The sequence below is a fragment of the Brachyistius frenatus genome, unplaced genomic scaffold, assembly GCF_029030835.1.
Source record: "Brachyistius frenatus isolate BFR_SWC_R1_liver_20210118 unplaced genomic scaffold, ASM2903083v1 Contig_3, whole genome shotgun sequence".
Taxonomy (NCBI): domain Eukaryota; kingdom Metazoa; phylum Chordata; class Actinopteri; family Embiotocidae; genus Brachyistius; species Brachyistius frenatus.
Genome location: NW_027210602.1, coordinates 2,206,242 through 2,227,283, shown reverse-complemented (window position 1 = coordinate 2,227,283; position 21,042 = coordinate 2,206,242). Strand labels below are relative to the sequence as shown.

Here is a 21,042-nt window from a genome sequence, read left to right as displayed (position 1 = left end):
ACAGCAGAAGGCAGATGAAAATCTCTCCTACACACTGTCACTCAGAGATAACTTAAAAAGCTTGAAATGAGGAAAAAAAAGCATATATCTTTTAGGTTAGAAACAGCATCAACTATAGCGGTTTTCTTTTGCAGAAGGCCCCTGTAGAATGACTATTTTTGGGGCGACATTGGAAATAATTTAATCCTCTAGTCAAAATGAATGCATCGAAATCTGTACTTGCACTTACTTTTTAATCAATGCACTTCAATGCTGACTGACATATGATATAAAGATGTGTTGCTCATTAAAAGAAGAACATTTGAGATGTTTGGGCATGGGTTTATTACTGTCAATTCTCAATTTGTGGCTAGTGTTGATCAAGTCAAAGCCCCTTTTCTGTTTCTCAAAAAGAAGCACTAACATGGACCTGCAGAGGTCGAAATGTACTGAGTGGTCATTAATTCAGTAATTACCCCCTGTCTTGCTGTGTCTCACCTCTTGTCCTTCTTCCCTGTGCTATTTATGCTTGCTGTCATCCGAGCTGGGCAACAACAAATGCTGAACAGCAACCGTAAACCGTATCTACCTTTTAAAAAGAAAATGCCTATTTTTATATATTTTGATGAGGACAAGCACACCTCTTACAACTAAACAAACAACAACGAGGATTTGTGAAGTGGCAGATTAAGCATATCTAGCATATGGTTTAAGAAATCCCGGACTGGAGTTAAGATACATAAAGTTGTCTGAGGTTCTTTCCTGAACATAATTACAGAGTGATTTAAACAACTGCATTAATCTTCTGACTGCATTTATTTTTTACAGCGAATGCATTAGATGACACTGTTGGCTGAGCTGGAAGAGCAGAGCTGGTGAATCTATCTGGCATTTATTAGAGTTTGAAGTTTTAATGTCCAAAATGTAATTAAAATATTTTGATTTGATTCAAATATCCTCCTTGGCCATTTATATGTCCGTCTCCTGTGAAACACCATAATGAGGCTGATGTTAGACTGTAATATTCTTCATACGACCGTAGTTGATAAATCAACCTGTTCAAGGTTCACAGAGCATAGCGTGGGTCAGAAGAGATCCTGTGGTCACTTATCAAAGCAGCACTGATTTTGTTCTACCAGCTCACCCATTAACTAATAAATCAATCAGAAGGTCGACAAAATGACAGATGATAAATCCACAAACTTTAGCAGCATAGAAACCAATGAGAGATTATACTGTATGCGATTTAAACGATAAACAATTAAACAATGAAAATACACAATTTGACAGTCCTGCATTCTTTTGTTGTGTGAGAATTTGTATTGAATAGGACAAGTTAAACTCCGGGTTTCTATGGTGTACCACCAGAAACAAATAACACAATCGACATACAACTGGATAATTCAAGGTCCAAATCGCCGTTCAATTAAGGATGCCTTAAATTGTTGCGGCAACTTGACTTGTTTTCTCACTGATCAAACAATATAATGGACAAACTAGCAAGGAACTTGGAGAGTGAAGAACTCCTCTAAAGCCAATAGTTCACACTTCTATGATACGCAGATCTGCAACTGCAACCACTGTTTATGTCTGGATAGATTTTTATACAATGATGTCAAGACACCCTCTGTGCCTCACCGAAGTCTCACATCTCCGTTGTCATACCGGTTCCTGTTGTCCTCTATGAAAGCGCTGTCCCCGAGTGCCCCACAGCGACTGTCTGCTGTATGAAGTTTGAGTGAGTGCATGTGTCTCAGAAGATTACTGCTACCCGTGAATGTGGATTGTGATATGGAGTCATCCTATTTCTAGATTAGCCTGTGTGTCGTCACTATTCAACTTCACTACAATATACTGGACTTCACAATTAAATGAAATTATACAGCACAAAATCACAACACAAGTCACCTCAGGGCACTTTACATGATGGTCTAAGGTCAAGACCTTTAAAGATTAGAGACAGACACTCAACAATCCCCCCCCACCCCCCTATTCCCAAATTATATCGCTAAAGAAGGCAAAGAAAATTGCAAACTATTTGACACTGAGCAGGAGAGAAAAAGAGCAGCAGAGGGAAAGAGGCAAAGCTACACTAACCGCTCCGCTGGCAGACCTGAACAGCACGATAAGTACAAAATTAGCAAGAAAGCTTGCAACACGTGTGCTTGAATGGAGCGAGCATTTGTACAGAATGATTTAGTGTTGGTGAGCCAAAATTGAATAGGTTCTCCCTTGAAATGTGCTGCACCCTTTCAGCAAGTTTCACAAAAATCTGACCAATAATTTCTCTGTGATACTGCTGAGAAAGAGAGACAAACAAACAGCCACCAAGAACATAAGGCAATGAAGGTGTTGGTCAGGGTAAGATGTGCCCTACACAGCACCTTGTAGGCATTCTACTGTTGCCCATAAGAGGCTTACCGTGTTTTACTATAGTCTACATTAAACAATTTGACAGACGGATGACACGTTGACAGTTTATTGGCACACTTGAATTAAAGGAACAAAACACTACTCTGAAAAGAAATACTTTTTTTTTTAATCAAGGTTATTATAAGGTCAGTTTGCGCAATAATTAGTTGGACCTCTTGGGGCACAAACCGTTTTTGAAATAAAACTACTTAAACCTTCGAGCAACTCCTCAAAAGACATCTAAAACCAGCAACGAGTTGTTCCAGGTAGTCAGGACTCATTTGTAAAGGGGACACATGGCAAAAAAAGTTTGGGAGCCACCAGCTTTACATTTAACAAAAGAATCTTATCGTATTTGTTTTGTGTAAAAAAAAATTTTACTTGAAAAGCACTCGTCACTGTAGCTATCAAATAGATGTAGTAAAACGACTTTTGCCGCCCACATTTAGACAGTATAAAGCGGCTGCCACATGTAAAGGCCTAAATATTAAAGTAAAATACAAGCAAGCTACATCAAAGTTGGAGTATAATTTTCGTACTTACGTATTTGTAGACGACTTTTTGTCATTTGCACTTAGTGAACTAAACATCATAAATGAAGCCTAGACTGAAAACTTCAGATGATGTAAACTTGAATCGAAGTTTAATGCTCCATTTCTCCTGTCTGTCTTGACAAATTGTCCTGCGAGTCCAAACATCGGGCGAAGTTTTTCCCGCTTCCACTTTAACATCTCGCGAGACTTCCAGCGAAGACGCGCGCAGCCGCATTGGTGTGGTGTGCGTGCTAAAAAAAAAAAAAAAAAAAAAAGACTCTAACTTCGCCAACTTCCATGTAAAATCTTTTCGGTGTCTCTCGGTAACGTGTGTCGCACACAGGAGTCGCTGTCACCATGAGTATACTCGCCAAAATAGCCGAGATTGAAAATGAGGTAAGGTAAACAACAACAACAACAACATGACTGGCTAACACACGTTGAATCGGACACGTTTTTTTTAGCTCGCCGCGAAAGCTAGCTGTTAACATTAGCAACAGTCTCCAACTGCTGGGCCTCGTTTTATTTATTTCACGTCTCCGGGCCGCAGCTTTCCTCACAGGTCGCAGCGTGCATCGAAACGCGGCTTTACTGAAGCGATAATACAGGAAAAACGGAGCACTTTAGAGTTACGGGTGCGTCTTTACGAGTTTTAGTCCGTATTGCCGTTCGTGAAATGAAATGGCGACGCGAGAGAGGCCGGGTGAAGGGAAACTTGTTTTTACCTGCCATTTAAAAAAAAACGTTCAAACAACGGATCGGCTTGTTCGCGTCACATTCATGGTTAATGGTCATTACGATATATCTACGATATAGCTATGCATCAGCTCCGATATTTGATCGCTGGAATCAAATGCCTGCAAAGGTTTTCTTCAGGAAAGTGTGCGAAGCTTGTTAAATTGCTGCATTAGTTGTGATCTCATCTTCATGTAAGTCAAACACAACTTTTGTGCTGAGCTGCGATCTCATAAACAATTAAAAGTCCTTCGTGTCTTTATTAAACAAATATTACGACTTCCTCGATGGTGACTTTTTCTTGTCGCTGTATTTCAATGGAAAGAGCCATAATCATGAGCAGGTTTTTATTGTTGTTATTAGATCTGCTAAGAACAGGTCATAAGAGTTCAAATATGTTTTTGTTTTATGTGTTTGTTGTTGTTTTTTTTTTAACATAAACAATTAAGTTGATATTAAATGTAAGCTGGGTAGCTGGGGGCCCATAGTAGTCAAGCAGGCCTGTAGTGTTAAGTGTTCACTGTTTTGGGAGTTGGGGAAGTTTAATTTATAGGAAATATCAGCTGTATTGTGATGAAATAAAACTCACAATGACAAAATTGAACTTGACCCATGTGTAATCTACAATGAATACACTGCACTGTGTTTTTTTAGGCCCACGTATTCTGACTTAACGCTGTTGTAAGGGCTGCTTTAGATCTATCCCACAATGTAAAAGGCAAACCCCTGCAGGGGAAGCTCAATCAAGCTTTTTAAGTGATTTCTTGTTATTGTCTGGTTTTCCAATCTTAGGTGCCACCAGTAAAAACGACCTACTTGATGCTGGTTTACTGTTTATTAGGAAATTGTCACGCAAACCGTTCTATTTCTTGCAGATGGCCAGGACGCAGCGGAACAAGGCCACAGCTCACCACTTGGGTCTGCTCAAAGCTCGTCTTGCCAAACTGAGGAGGGAGCTCATCACACCAAAAGGAGGCAGTGGTGGTGGAACAGGAGAAGGTAAGACTGCATGAGCCGCTCTCTGCTCTTACCCAGGCTTTATTTCCAACACGCTAGTAAGTTTCATGTCCTGTAAAGCGTCGTAATTTATGTTTGCTTTTGATTTGACATTCCGTTATCGTTTTGTTTTGTTTTTTTCTCACTTTTAGGTTTCGATGTGGCCAAAACCGGAGATGCTCGCGTTGGCTTTGTTGGTTTTCCGTCAGTTGGAAAGTCCACACTGCTGAGTAACCTTGCAGGTGTGTACTCTGAGGTCGCGGCCTACGAGTTCACCACTCTGACGACAGTACCTGGGGTCATTCGGTATAAAGGTGCCAAAATTCAGGTACAAGAATTTCTTCTTTTTTTCAGTGTCTTAGAAAAATTTTAACAGCGTGGTGAAGTTTCAGTGGGCTGATTATTTTTCTTTTCTTGCCTTCTTAGCTCCTGGATCTGCCAGGAATCATTGAGGGGGCCAAGGATGGCAAGGGCAGAGGCAGACAGGTCATCGCAGGTAAAGATGTGACCAAGGTTTCCATTAAGACTGAAACTGAACAGACTGAAAGAGCAATACAAATATATTTTTGTTTTCCCCTAGTTGATGTAAATGCAGCAGTTTGACTCAGCATTTTTTTTTTTGCCACACTGAGAAACTACTTCTAAATACTAGAATACTAATTATCATCTTGCAGAGACAAAATGTTGCATTGATGACCTAAAGCATTCTGTTATAAATTGCATATCGCAGCTTTTCCTCTTCTTTACTGTGTGCTGTTACATCCTCCAGATGGCAGCAAAGACAATAAATGCCCAGAGAGGTTTTGTTTTACCACTACCGGGAAAGAAACCACGCCAGAGAAAGACAATGTTCATATGTGTGCTTCCAGTTAAGGTTTCTGGGCAAATGGGCAACACTTTGTCAAACTCTTTGGTTGCTTAATTGGTACAAAAATATCCCAAGCACGGTTCGTCCTGCATACATACTCCATCCGCTGTAGAAGTGATGGGATTCTTTCATCCACTGCTCCAGCCACTGATGTTATCTCGCTCCTCCCTCTCTATCTTTCTTAGTGGCTCGAACCTGCAATCTAATCCTGATAGTGCTCGATGTGCTGAAGCCTCTTCTTCATAAGAAGCTAATAGAGCACGAGCTCGAGGGCTTTGGCATCCGACTAAACAAGCAGCCACCTAACATCGGTTTCAAGAGGAAGGACAAAGGAGGCATCAACTTTACAGCTACAGTATGTTTTACACCGCACGGCAGGATTTTAAATACACAGATTCAAACTCACCGTTGCAAAATATAATATTAGATATGTTTAATTTCATTCGGTCTGTGACTTTTGCTGCTCAACATCATACCTGTCATCCTCGCTCTTTGTCTTTAGTGTGTACAAACTGAGCTCGATGCTGAAACAGTTAAGAGCATCCTGGCGGAGTACAAGATCCACAACGCCGACATCACTCTGCGCAGTGACTCCACGGCTGATGACCTCATTGATGTGGTGGAGGGAAATCGGTAAGCTGCTGAAGTGCCAGATTGGGCCTCCCTTAGTCATTTCCAGTGGGTGTGGCCTGTTGGAATCAGAAGTCTCATATTAATTCCCACCACAGCGATGTAGATGCATTCAAAAATGCTGCCTGTGTCAGCCAGCGTCAAGCCACACTTGTATTTTCACCTGACTAACAATAACTCAATATATCAAAATATAACAACTCAACAAATACATAATCAAAGATATGGATAATGTGAAATGCACCCCAAGAGTGGGCGTTTTATTACAAAGCAGTGCACGAGGCAATGGCGTAAACTCCACGCAGAGAAACAAAGCATTCGCACGGTCTCTGTGGCATAAATGCTCCACCTCTTTGCAGACAAAATATCAGGAGGAAAAGAAAGGAACATAGTGTACACTTCATAAAATAAACAACTAAAATGTAAAATAGTTATGTACATGTTGCAAAAGTAAAGCAACCACAGTGTTTCTCTGTGCCTGCATACATATCCATCTGGTGACACACATCTTAACAAATGTAAGAATGTCAAGACGTGAAATTCTCAGAGAATTATTTGACATACTGTATGTACCATATATATATAATAAATACTGCTAAAATTCCTGTTAAGACATAAAAATAAAAAGTAAAAACAGGACTAAGAGCACCTTTCAAAATAAAAGGCTCCACTTTACAGGTTCTCCAAGAACCTGTACTGGCTTTCATCAGAAATGATCATTATCCTGCTAAAATAAATACTTTGTGAAAATAAATATTCTGTGGGGAGACACCAGTTTAATGGACACCTGCCACTTACAGTCTCTGTCCTTGTCTCAACAGGGTCTACCTCCCATGCATTTATGTGCTCAACAAAATTGACCAGATCTCCATTGAGGAGCTCGACATCATCTACAAGGTGCCCCACTGTGTGCCCATCTCAGCCCACCACCGCTGGAACTTTGACGACCTGCTGGAGAGGATGTGGGACTACCTGCAGCTTGTGCGCATGTAAGGCATTTTTAGGGGGCGTTAAATGAAGTGTTTGTGTGTTCAGATTGGAAAATTTGACTGAGATGACGTTTTCATTTGCAGCTACACCAAACCCAAAGGCCAGCTCCCTGATTATACATCTCCTGTTGTACTCCCTGATGAACGAACTTCGGTCGAGGACTTCTGCTTGAAGATTCACAAAAACCTCATCAAGGAATTAAAGTAGTGAGTACTGTAGCTGCAAAGCTAAAAAAAAAAAAAAAAGTGCATCTTTTCTCATCACTTTTGTCTTAATCACATCTACACAGTTTATTTTAGGTTATTTGGTACGCCCATATTTTAGAAAAGAAATGTTCGTTAGCCATTCACATTGTTAATGAAGGCAAATTATTGATAAAGATGTGAGAGGGAAGAGAGGTTGGTTACTTATGATGATAATTTATCCACCTAATAATGCTCGAGGCTCTAAAAGAAAGCGATTGTTTTTTGTTTTATTTTATTGATCAATTTACTTCAAATATTACTTCAAAGCTTATGCAAATATTATTTATCTGACTTATTCTACATTAGCATTCCACTATTTATTCCAGTTATTGATCACCTAATTTGTTCTTCCTTAAAGGGAAGAAAAGTGATCACGAAATGGTTTAAAAAAAATAAAAAATAAAAAAACATCATGCGAATCTGCACCAGACAAAGTATTAATTCGGATAGTTTGGTTTTGGATCCGAGATGATGTGTTGCACCACCATCTCCAAATGGGTGAGCAAGGATCATCAATCAGTTTAGTATGTTAGTGCTGCTAAGCTTTATCCATCCTCAAGGGACTGGATGGGTTAAACAGTGACACACACACACAACAATTGAACAGCCTTTGTACTTGAAGGATGTCATTTATGCCTGCATGATACTTTATAGTGGAGCCGTTGTTTTTATGACAAAGAATGAATAGCAGGACTACTGCACGAAGAGCTCTGTCGTCTATTATTTTGTGTTCTATAAGATGAATGAATGAACCGCGTCCACGAACGACGATTGTAATGATTTCTCAACTCTCCTCTTCCAGTGCACTTGTGTGGGGCGCGTCTGTGAAGCACAATCCTCAAAAGGTGGGCAAGGACCATGTGATGGAGGACGAAGATGTTATCCAGCTGGTGAAAAAGTAAAAAAAAAAGGGTCTTGATTAACTGCATGGCCTCTGTAGCACAAAGTGTTCTGTATAGTTGCTCTGTAAATCACCAGACATCTTCATCACAGCATCTGTTGAGTGGTTCCAAGTCTTTTCTTGCTTAAATTCAAAAACGATGACACAAATGGAAGTGTCACCGTTAAAAGAACTTACAGTACTTAACACCATGAATAGTTCATATTGAATATTGGTTAAGGCTTGCATTGAAATATAATAAAGTGTACAATAAAAACTCTTGCCGTGTTCATTCTTGTGCAACTGTTTCCTTTTTAATCTAATATTGTTGCTGTTTTCTATCCAAAACAAATACATGTATCATAAATGATGGATTTATTTGATTCATCCGTTCATTCGGATGTTAATAGTTTTAGTATAAAGTGTGGCCACACACATTTTCTACCTGAATTTAAATCAAGATTAATACACTACATTTGGTTTGCAACTTAAGTGTCACAGAATTGTTGCATCAATGAATCCATCTCACACACCGGCACCAAGCAACAGCGTTACCAGAAACATTTCAGTCTGGCTCAGAGCAACCAAAGAAAAAAGGGGAAGAAAAAAAAAAAGGGCTCATTATAACCGCAGTCCAGCTAAGTGATTTATGTGACATTGATGATGAGGGCAGTTATTCAGGCTGGTGGTCCACTCCCCCTCCGGTGGGGACGGCCACTCAGGTTAATCAGTTCACTCGGCTGCAGTCGGGGGTCATCAGATGCCAGCTGTTCACAAGTAACAAGACTCCACAGAGCAAAATAAAGCACATTTTATCAGAGTCGGGTGCACTCACAGAAGCTAGCATTATCTAATGTGAGTATGTTGCAACCTGCATGCGGTGAAGGGGCCATTTTGTGCCTGAGCGCCTGATGCTGCTCAGCGATTCCTGTGGATGGAGCCAGGACAGACTGGAAACTCGAGGAATAAAGACTCGACACACCATCAAAGCTGCGTGCAATCCAGCTGATATTGAAAATGTGTCAGGAACAGGAAAACATAGGGATTTTAACATATACTTAACGTCAAGCAATCCAAAATATTATGAACTGCAACTTGATCTCCTTTATCTGCATTTACCAAAAGAATATAAAATCACATGATTATGATCCCCAATGTAAGAAATCCACCGTGGTCATTGAGAAAGTCACTTTACACGAGCACAAAATCTTTTTCCGTGTAAAAAGCCATTTAATCGTCAAATATATATCATTGGCTATGCCGTGAGTCTGAACACTGCTTGGACAACAATTTAGATTTGCAGAAAAATTCTAAATAATGAATATACTGTCTAAAACGGCAATGTGCAATCGAGACAACATGCTCACGAGACTTACAACACTATAATGGTTCGATGAGGATGCAAAAAGAGTGTATTTGATGTTGGAGACTACAGTTTCTTCTAAATGAATAGCTGCTTTTTAGCAAAAGCTGCAGTGGTTGAGGGTAAAGCCTGCCTGTCCAGCAGCAGCAGGATCAACCCTATTCAGACACCGCCTCTTCCCCACCCCCTTTTACCCTGTAAATTATAGCAGCACTTTAGCTAATGAAACAGTTGAAGACTGGGCACTAATAAAAGCCATTAAGTGAATAAAGCACTTCCCCCTCTAACAAAATTAAAGAATCTACCCATTTGGAGAGGGAGGACTCTGTATTAATATTTATGAAATGCGGAACCAACGGCCCCCCCAAGCTCCCCAACCTACGTCCAATCCCAGCCTGACCAAGTCCTCCTTGCCAGTGCACCTATCCCAAGAGAACATCACCAACCCCTCCTAGCACGAAGGAGGGGCAGGAGATGGGGACTTGAAGGGCTCCGAGGACGCAGTCAGGACAGTCTGTCTCCAGTCGAGCAAGCTGGAAGACCCCAAGACACAGCTCCGAGCGCTCAGCCGGCTTCGTCGCCCAACAACCGCCTGCAACTTACATCAAGCCAGCGGATGGAAAGGTGAGTTTCCTGGAAAGACCAGAAGAGTAGAAGTGACCTTCCAAAGAAAGATGCTGGAAGTCAGTAAAATACAGAGTAAGTTAAAAGTAACTTTAATATTTGTAGTGTTTTATGGACAGTTTGTTCGGTTGGTCACTGTGACCTTTGGTCTGAGGAACGTTTGATGTCTTTTTTTCTTTTTTTTTGCTTTAAATCAGATCATGCTTCAGACAGATTTTGAATTGTACCCAAGATTTATAAATGACTTAACGGCAACTCCCGAATGAAGGTGAGCTAAGCGATCTTCGAAGAAAAACAAGGTAAGAAAACATAGTATTGTATCATAATCATCTGTGAACAAAAAAAAAACATCCCACCATCCCATCAGCAACATTGCATCCCTTTGAAACATCTTCATTGTTCTGGAAAAACAGAAGTCTGTTTCACTGCCACCGCCCACCATTTCCACCCAAAGTACTCCCATTTCCGTACCATTTGGTCACTGCAAACGCAGGGTTTCTCTTTGGCGCATTAATATGCATCACGGTGCCATTTCATCACACAAAGTGGTTTAGTTGCCTGAGCTCAAAGTTGATTATCATCCCGTGCTTTGTCATTTTAGTAAGATGTCCCTGGGGAACTCACAGAGACACAAGAGAAGGTAACAAGATTGTCAAACCTTTTGGAGGAGCAGCTCTCTTAGCTTGATGGTATCATGACTCTTGACATTGCACTCTGTGACCGTTAACGCAGTTAGGACTAAAACGTCAGAAGCGGTTGTGTCTTTGCTCTTAAGAGATAGCGAAGGTCCCCAGATGGACAACAGCGATATTGCTCAAACTCTTAACTCTCGAGGTAATTGGTGTCTCAAGCCACCAAGGCAAGCATTTAGTCAATTACTAGCAAAATTTCAGGGACGGGACTCAATGAGATGCTGCAGCTCTTAACAAGATCACAGATCAATCACCCAAACTATGTTTCCATTGATTACTTTGAGAATGCCCAATGGACTGACTAGGAAACAAATTGAATTAAATCACCGCTTCTCAGGACTGAGATAAATCTGTTTTTGATCATGTTGAATATTTAATGTTCGAAGCTCAAAATAGAGGTGAAATTCTTAATTTTTGGTTCAATTGTGTCCGTTAGAGTCGGGCGTGAAGGGCGAGAGGGTGGGGTTTGACGCAGTTTGTGCGCAGGAAGGGTGTAGCCCTTTTTTCCGCAGTGAGCACGACCTATGACTAATCTTTTTTTTATTCTGTGACTGTTTTTAATTGCAATTTGTTACAAATCTTTTCTAATCCCCCCCGTATAGCCAGTGGTAATTGTTTTAATACAACCTACTCATAAACCTGGATCCCTTCCCTCACAGATTTTGGACTTTTTTTGATCGTTGCATTGCGGATGCTACTGAACGGTCGGGGACTGTTCTTCAACAAGAACTCAGAAAAAAACAACGCTGCTTTTCTTTTGGGAGTTTTGATAGTTAACAACACTCAACTGAGGACGAAACAAAAATGAAAAGATATTTTCTGTTTTACTTGTTTTCTCCGCTCACTTATTAACATTTAAACCAAGCCAATAAGCTTTCAAGTCCTTTGGATGCCTTTGACTGTGTTGGGTTTTTTTTTTGTCTTTGCCCAGGACCCCATTGTGCTTGATCTAACCATGCAGTGCGTCTTCTGTCCATGGTTGTGCCAAGCACCTTGGAGGCTTGTGAGCACTATCTGCCTTCTGTTGTCAACTGCCAGCATTTGTTCTTTTAGTAAACTCAGCTTTCTATTTTCAAGTTATAGCATTTTTTTGACATTACAAAGTATCAATAAAACTGACCGTAAAACAGGGCAAGAAAACTTGATCAAGTTGATCAAGTAGAAAATAACTGTCCTGTGTGTTAAAGACACGAAAAATATCAATAAATTCTAATGTTGTTTCATTTCATGATGTAGGACTGTGACCAATAAATATCATTGAAACATCTTGCGTGTTTTACTGGCAATATATATATATATATTTTTTTTATTATTAAGAGATTGGGGCTCAAAGGGTTCATCCCATTTATAGGGATAAAGCTGTCGTTTTTCACAAGCTGGATGGTCAGAATATGGCAGATTTGTGGAAACGGTCCATTACAGTAAGTGCTCAGTGGCTTTGTGTCGCCTGTAAAGACTGCGGACACATCGCAGACCTGTAAATCAAACCTCGAGACGCCGCACAGTGACGGAAACACAGGAGCCGAAGTGCCTCAGTTTATTTTCTTGAAATGATGATCAAATTATAAACCTCTGTTCTATATAGAGAACTGGGCTATCTATCTTAAATGCAGCTCGTGTTCTCCGATGAGTCAAATCACGTCTAGTGCATCGAACCAATAAATTTGGAATGTGAAAACCAGACTCCTCTTTTCTTTATGACTCTTACTTAAATCAATACTGGGTTTGTTTTTTTTTTCCAACACTTCATGTGCTGCGGGTCTTACGTGATGATACACTATAATATATTCGGTTAAATGTCATAAATTCCATTACAGCAATCAAGAACACCAACAGCCTTGACTTGTAACGCTAAACTGAATAAGTGGGCTCTAACCTGGAGAAGTATTTATCCATGCATTTGTGATATCTAACATATCTCAAGAAAAGTTCTTCCTTCTTTGAATGTGCCAGACTTCAAAGGATCCACACTGTCATGGTTGTTTCTGCCTTTCCCACCATGGATGAGGTGGCGTGCTATTCATAATGCCTCGGTTGTAGCCTGCGTGTCAAATTCAGATAATGAAATGCATAGCAGGCTTCTTTTTTTTTTTTTGTCAGGAAAACCACAGGTGCTACTTGAAGCAGCTAATTCAGTCATCGTGGAATTAAAGTAAGACAAGAATTCATTACTTACAGCTTTCGTTGTCCGATAAGTGAAAAAGCCATTAGAAGTTTCTCTGGTCAGACTGGGCATCCTAAACTGAAAGTCAAAAAGACAATAGCAACCAGAGTTGCTGGCACACCCTTCTGTCAGCCATAAGCCACAGTAACACCTTTCAAGGTAAGTCACTCAAACAAAACCCACAAGCAAGAGTTGATCAACACTAAAACGATTGTGTTCACGCAAGAAGTGACAGTATAGTCAAATCAGGCAGGAAGCACACTACTGTACATACAGCTGATTATGGACAGAGCTGTTAATGCCCACTGTTTTCATACACTTGCAGGGTATTAAGGATATGAAGGACCGACTATCAGCTGGCAAATATTAATAATGAATCTTGAGAAGTTTGATTAGCAGCTGCTTTCAAAAGTCAAGACTGATTTCCTTTTTTATAGAAGAAAGCTTTTTTTTTTTTTTTTCATATTAACTGCTTCAAAAGTACTAAGACAATTAACATGTAGTACACCAGTATGGTTTTGAGACGGCGTAGTTTTTGTCCCAACATGACCAGTTGGTGCTTTCAGTAAACTGTGGAGCCTTTCTGTGCAATCTGTCACTCACCCTTAGCCCAGACAGGGACTACAGGTACAGATTATCCCATTAGACTGGACCACAGCGGCTATTTTGCACAAACACAATGCTAATCACCTTCCTCTCCAGCAGTAAAGCATCAAAACCAAGAGCTCCGTGCAGTCAACAGCTGAACACAATTGAGATTCACATGAAGATCTTGTTTATTTGATCCGATTAGTCGCTCTTCCATTTCGATCACTTTTTTAAATCATACGCGTTACATGTGCACACGCTCGTATCCACACAATCCCTTTACCTGCTCCTGATGTATTTCACGTCTGGTAGCTAATCACAACAAACGTTATACTGCCTGCAAAAAGGGAAAACAAAGTCGTTTAAGTGACGACGCTTTTGGACTACTGCAGATGGCACGCAGGTGGCTACAAATGACAGCATTAAACCGTTACATTCACACACAAGCGAAACATTAGCGAATATCGCATAATGTTTTATTGGGTTACAATGCTCTCGTAAGTTGTTTGGCCATTAACATCAAAAACGAGCATATCCTTTCTCTGTCACATTTTCAACAAGTTTATCTCATCTTGCGCGGCCATTTTTTTTTAATTTTTTTTAAATGAAATGTCAAGAAATTCTTCACGAAAGGATATAGATAGATATATTTGTGACACACTGGGGATATACTAATATTCACGTCATAAAAGTGGAACCGACTACACTGGTTTTGAGACAGCTGGTTCACTCTGATGTACCATACATGCAAAGTAGGACATTAAAATTTAGTAGATGATTTTTTTTTTTTTTTTTTTTTTTTTTTAACACGAAGGATTTCAGGGTATTTGTGCCAGTCTGTCAGGCTGTAAACAGTTTAGTTTATTAGGCGGTTTTATTCCACATCTTGTGGTGCTTTTTGAACATTCATAACACCCCCCCCCTGCGTACAGTTAATTACAAATGCAATAAGGGCGAATTGGAAGGATGGCGTCTGTGGAGTTTCAGTAGGACTCACTTGAACGCAAACTGTAGAATCACAATTCAGGAGAAAAACATTTCAGAGGTTGATGGATTCATAAAAACAGAGATTTCCAGTATTCAGGTTGTGGTTCTATGAATGTACAAGATCTACAGTAACACACAGAAAATACAAACACCCATAACGCCCAAGAGTGCAATCCATGTTGATGAACGCCAGAAAAACAAAACAGACGGAGCTGAAATGGGACGACTTCACTTCTTTAAATCATATGAAATGCTAACGGTTTTATGATGTGGCACAAATGCTCTACATTACTGTGAAAAGGGCATTGGTTTATTAAAAAACGTGTCTCGGTGTGATTGCCATGCTAGAAGCACATTAGTACCATTGTATCTGAGGATTTATGTGGTTGTTGTAAGACACTATGCCCCTAATGCTGAAGGACTGGTTTATCTTCAGAAGGCTCGCAGCTTCGACACTCGCATGGACATGGAAGGTCTGAGACGTCAACTGCGCTGACAGCAAACCGATGGCATCACCAAAGCATAAAAGAAAAGCCCTACATTTTTTTAAATATATATATTCCTTTTTTTTTTAACATGTATATATATATACATATATATATATTTCTTTCTTTTTTTTTTTTTTTTAATTCTGTGGATATTTCCTCCAGAACTGGTGTGATTATTATTATTATTTTTTTTTTTTAATAGTGCCCGCTTTCCAGTCATATGAATCGCTCATGCTGCAAGTTAACGGGATGCCACTTGCATTAAATCTATGAACCCACGAACCATGTTACAAAGTGTTCACATCAGAGGCCTCAGTTCTTCCTCTGTCAGTGCATAATATGGCCATTGCTTTACATTTCAGTGATACTGTCCACCGGATGCCAGGGGTTCAAGTTGAGCGGTCAAACAACAGAATACCAGCCATACAACGGTAAAATGAGAGAAATCGTGCTTTGGCAAAAATATCTCTACAGTTAGGAAATTTGGCTTGATCTTACTAACGGTTGCAAGATTTACATCTTTGCCAAAGAGGGCAAAAATGTAGTGTGGCATCGGCTGAGTAGCAATAGTGTCAGGACCAGAAACCTAAATGATAATTTCCATAGCAATGTTTTCACCAAAGGACAATAACGCTGTCAACAACACGGTCCATTGTTCTTCTGACATCTCATCTCTGACCAGTATCACCACATCTATGGATGGACATGTGTCTTTAAATGCAGGTTGCAACCTTCATTTCCAGTTCATATAAATGTACTCGTACAGTCGGGGTTGGAGGGTTTGATTTGGACTCGAGCACAGGTGAAAAACCACACCAAAGTGAGCCCCGGTGTATAAAAATCTCCATCTCAAGCGTAGATCTGCCCAGGACCACCTGTATGCGTGTTTTCTCCAGTGAGGCGCTCCTGGCTCGGCTGCCGGTTGGAGTCGCTGGATTTGATGACACTTGTGTAGTCGTAAATCCCCACTTCCAAATTCTTGGCCCGCAGGGCGGCAGCATGCAGCTTCTCCAGAAAGTCTGGCATACCTGACGAGTATTAAGGGAGAGCTTTGTCATAATCAGGCTAAAATATGCAGTCGAAAGACGTGTAATGTATACAAGGCCGTATAAAAATACACAGAAATGGAAATGTATGCTGAACATTTGCAGGTTCCAGCTTCCAGTGTGAAGATTTGATGCTTATAGCAATTGTAAATTGAATATATCTGAGGTTTAAGACAACAACAAAAAAAGAAGCATTATTTAATCCGTAATTAAATATAATTATGAAAATAAACATGACATGCAGCCCCAAACAGTTTAAACCAATGGGAAGAGCTCACCACTTGACACCATCCAGCTCACACAGTATCGGGGAAAGACAGTTTGAGGGTCGTCGCTGTAGGTCAGCAGGTAATCAAATCCATTCTGTGAAGAAAAACACAAAACCAAACTCGGCATCTTCGAAACACAGAACCCTGGATGAAAGTTTAATCGTTTGGGTCGCATCACATTCAGCACAAACCTCATCGAAGGACTTGTGAGGGCGAATGACCATCTGTGACTGGTATGAATGGACTCTGACAAAGTCCTGAGTCTCTGGGACTCTGGGATGCTGCACAGCTCTACATAACAGAATTATACGCAATAAAGTCTTTAGTTTTCCTTATACAACTAAATGTATCAAACACTCAAACGTAGCTGGCTCCAAAAACACATCAAGTCCCACCTGGATATCAAGATCATCAGGTTGTTGTTGAAGTCAACATCATAACGGCGCACGTACACATAGTCCCTCGAATACATGGGATACTGTGGAGGGAGATCGAACAAGATTACATAACAGTTGACGGTCTAAAACACAAACTGATGAATATGACGGAACTCTTACTTGCCCTTAACCAAAAGGTAAAGGTCAGTGACACTTTTGCTTGCACAATACAAATTAAAAAGTGCCCAGTGATCACACATTAAGTAGCACATATAGCCTCCTACCTCGATGTTTAATAACAATCAAGAAACTCACAGGAAAGTGTGTGGCCCAGTGCACAACTTCAGAGCCCGTGTTGACATCTCTGTCCACCACTTCAAGCTTGATAACCAGAGAATCCCACTTCTTCCTGTACTCCGTGTCCAACTGGGGAAAAGGAAACGGAAATAAATATGGCACAGAGTGCTGCAGCTGCTGCTATGCAACACACAGACAGGAAGTGCAGCTTGGTTATGAAAATCCTAAACAATCTAAAAAAACACAGTCTATGAAATCACATGACAAAGTCTGACTGCCACAAAAACAAAGATGCTGCTTGGTTCAGAAGTTCAGACTTCAGGAATAAAGACATTGCTGCACATCTAAATTCCTGATGAGGACTTACAAGTGCAGCTCTCTCCAACCTTCTCATGGCTTCGTGTTGTATGCTGGTAGCCAAGTCGCTTTCACTTAATCTCTTCAATAGTTGAAATTAAAAAAAAGATTTAAGGAGTGTGTACCTGTACATTGAAGAACTGTCTTGGTGTGACATCGTTGTAGGAGCCCAGCACTGCAAGTAAAACACAGAAACAAGAGGAGGCTGACTGATCAGAAATCACACCAACTGAGTGTTCAATTATCTGCCTTTTGAAGCCCCAGTAATACGCGTGTGATTGTGAGTGTGCCGACCTCTGTATTCATAGAGGTGACTGTTGGGAATGGGTCGCTTCCACACTCTGAAATCCTTCTTCTCCAGGACAACTTCCCAGCCGGGTACCTGTTGTGCAACCTGAGACCCTGAAGATGTGCTCAGATGTTTGACAGTCTCCAGAGCCTGCAGCTCAAGTCCACACCTTCAAAGGAATGCACATATATATATATAGGTTTAAGCAGACTGCACAGTTCATACTACAAAGCGGTCGTAACAAAATGCAACGCTGTAAGTGAATACATGACAAATTAAAGGAAAAACACGATATGAACTGTTTTAGTAACGTGTACAGCGACCAGAAGTGTGAAAATGATCCTTTACAAAGACGTAAGGCCCCATCGCTCAGTCAAATCATTGATGGTATGTATGAAAGCTGTATTTGTTACGTGCGTGTCAAAGCACAAACGCATCCACACGTGCATTTAAAAAGATTTGTTTCCCACCTGCGTATGTCCTCATCTTGGATCTTTTCGTTCTCCCACATGAAGACACCAGCCAGGGCCGCGATGAGTTTCCCAGTGGGGGCGTGCTTGCTCTGAAACCTGCGCCAGATGTTGACAACCAGGGTCCTCCTGGTTCTCTCGGAGTACAGGTCGGAGTACAGCTCGCCGATCTGGCAGGCGCGCCGAACCCTCTGACCGGTCACAAAGCTGCAGTGGTCCGCAAATATGGAAAGCAAACCTTTCCTCTTCCGCCCGGGTCCCGCGGCCTCGCCGCCACCTGCCCTCTGGAGCCAAGACAGCAGCAGGCCCACGCTCTTGCCCAGCCACGGGACCCTCTCCGGCTTTCCGCTGCCCTCCTCGGCCGCGGTCCGGAGGGACCTGCAGCTCCGGAGCCTCATTGCGTTTACGCCGATGTCGCAAATCGGACGACGGGACACGGAGTGGAGCATGGCAGCTGTGACCGCGACGCACGTTTCCAAAAGACGCAACGAAATGCCAACGGCAACGCAGCGAGGTCAGCTGACGAACTGAGTGTTATTTACCTCGATGCGGATAATAACGCTGACTTTTAAAGGGTGAAAGTCATAACTTTATTTGGGTTATAAATGCTAGCTCTCTGCCAAACACGCGACATTAGCATCAGCTAACGTTGTCCGCTCGCGCGCTCACAAAAAAAAACCCGACCGCTCTTATCACCGAGTCAAAACTGGAATAACTGCACGATATTATCTATCTTTCTACTTTAACTGTCGACCTGTACAGCCTTCCCAGAGACTCCCTTACGCTTTTCAAACTCCAGCAGCGCATTTGACCTCCTTTTTCATACTTCCTCTCACACACACGCCCCCCTCCTGAAACCCCGCCTTACAAAATATAACTCGGACGTTCATTGGTTGTTGTTTTTCCCCCCAGAGGCATTGTCATTGGTCCGAGCCGGAGTCTGTCTAATCCAGCAGCTCAGGCATCAGCAAGTGCGGTTGCACAGCTTCACGCCGCTACCAAAACTCACCGAGGACAGGAAGTTGGTGTCGCCCTCTAGTGGTGCCAACTCGGAGACACGTGGTGGCGGAGGTGGAAACATTTAAGATAAACATACCTGCCATCTCTCGCGGATACAGACGAAATCACACCGCAGTCGTTGTCTTTACATTTCGTATACGTTGATCTTGTCAGAACAATATAAAAAACAAAATTCAAGCAGTGCAGAGCAGCACTTTGGAAATGGCTTGGAAGTGACTGCGGGTTCAAATGTCGTCTTAATGGGCCCCGTTTCAGTCACTATATCAAACTCATCCTGTGGTCTTGTCAACAGAAACAAAAATATGTGAATGAGCACAGCATTATTGGATGTTCGGCTGTATTAAAATACGTGAGGCTATGCTTTAGGCAAGCTTGATTTCAGAAGGACAGCGGTGTAAAAAGAAACGATTTGCTGTAATAAACATGGTTTCTATTGACTAAAGTTATTATTAGGTAATCTTCCTTCATGTGAAAATGAAATGGCTGTTTATTAGCTAAACCGTTATTGCCTATTATGACTTATTGTTCAATTTTCCTTTTCTTTGTTTTGTAATCGACCCGATGTCATTGTAAATGAGGGTCGCCCTCAATGATCTCTCGGGTAGCTGAATAAAGCCTTAATAAATTAATGAAAAGGAGTGATGACTTCTATCTTTGATGTAGGAAAGAAAGCCTAAAATGTAAGATGTTATTAAAATAATGTTCGCCAGATGACGCTATTTAACCACGCAGAGCGTGATAGTGTTAGATAAGTCCAGAAGCCTGGATACCTGATTCATCTGACTTCTTTGTTCAAAGTTAGAAATACAGCTGAAAAATAGGCTTATGTAGGCTACACCCGATAATCTGGCTGCTTAAATGAGCAGAGAAATTGTAAGCACTGGACTCAACCAAGAAAAGGCCCTGTGTGCTCCCCAAGGAACCAACAGCACATGTATTGTCCCCTTTGTCTGACGCTGTCACATTCAGCCATTCATTAAAAAAAAAAAAAAAAAAAAAAAATTGTGCAAAGTCACATCAAAAATATGTATTAAAATAAGTCAGAGGCTATGATATAACCTCAATATAGGCCCAAGTAAGCTATATTTACTAGTGATGAAGTAATTGTATCAGAATCAGAAATTCTTGATTGGGTCATTTTACAATTGCTCACATAGCAAACCAGCAGAGAAATTATAAGCATATTAGAAAATAATGAGATAAAGAGATATATAAAAAGTAGGCGCATTATATTACGATATACAGCAACAATATAGAAAAATAAGGAAAAAAATATATATATATATGTGCTATGTAAAACATAAGCTACAAAAGTGTAAAATAATGAAAATGTGATGTGATTTGTAAATATGTTTAAATACAAAGCACACTTAAAAGCATAAGCATACTTAAAATATACAATAGACAACGTACTAACTGTAACTGGGGAAGATACTTAATTTAGGTAAAAACAGATCCTGTCTTACTTGTGAAAGCTGTGAAGGATTTAAGTAGGCTTATCATAAAACCATGAGACAAGATGTTTTTGGAGAACCTCATGTAAACACATGATGTGCTTTGTATCAGTTTAGTTATCTCCAAAGCAAACAAATCCACACAATCATTAGTTTTCATACTGCATAGCCTACACAAATAGTGGTTATATCCCATCACATGTCTGTCCTGGGAGTCTGACATTTGATCATTGAACAGAAAATCCCACGTAGTATTAATTCGAATATTTTTCTAATTAGATCTGTGTAA

General features: G+C 40.8%; 2 protein-coding genes across 2 annotated transcripts; one reads left to right on the top strand and one right to left on the bottom strand.

The window, feature by feature from the left end:
- The first annotated feature begins 3,183 nt into the window (after nt 1-3,183).
- Nucleotides 3,184-8,547, top strand: drg1 (developmentally regulated GTP binding protein 1). The gene is made up of 9 exons (XM_069702842.1): nt 3,184-3,320; nt 4,535-4,658; nt 4,808-4,983; nt 5,082-5,151; nt 5,709-5,878; nt 6,026-6,156; nt 6,975-7,142; nt 7,227-7,349; nt 8,191-8,547. Exons 1-9 carry the CDS (start codon nt 3,282-3,284, stop codon nt 8,288-8,290), a joined length of 1,101 nt encoding a protein of 366 aa, XP_069558943.1. The 5' UTR covers nt 3,184-3,281; the 3' UTR covers nt 8,291-8,547.
- Nucleotides 8,548-13,863: 5,316 nt separating this feature from the next.
- On the bottom strand, nt 13,864-18,941 carry stard7 (StAR related lipid transfer domain containing 7). Its single transcript, XM_069702801.1, has 8 exons — nt 18,280-18,941; nt 17,815-17,978; nt 17,646-17,695; nt 17,182-17,292; nt 16,885-16,967; nt 16,681-16,780; nt 16,499-16,583; nt 13,864-16,202 (listed from the first exon to the last, which is right to left on the bottom strand). The coding sequence occupies exons 1-8, from the start codon at nt 18,726-18,728 to the stop codon at nt 16,024-16,026; spliced, it is 1,221 nt and encodes a 406-aa protein (XP_069558902.1). The 5' UTR covers nt 18,729-18,941; the 3' UTR covers nt 13,864-16,023.
- Between the last annotated feature and the right edge of the window lie 2,101 nt (nt 18,942-21,042).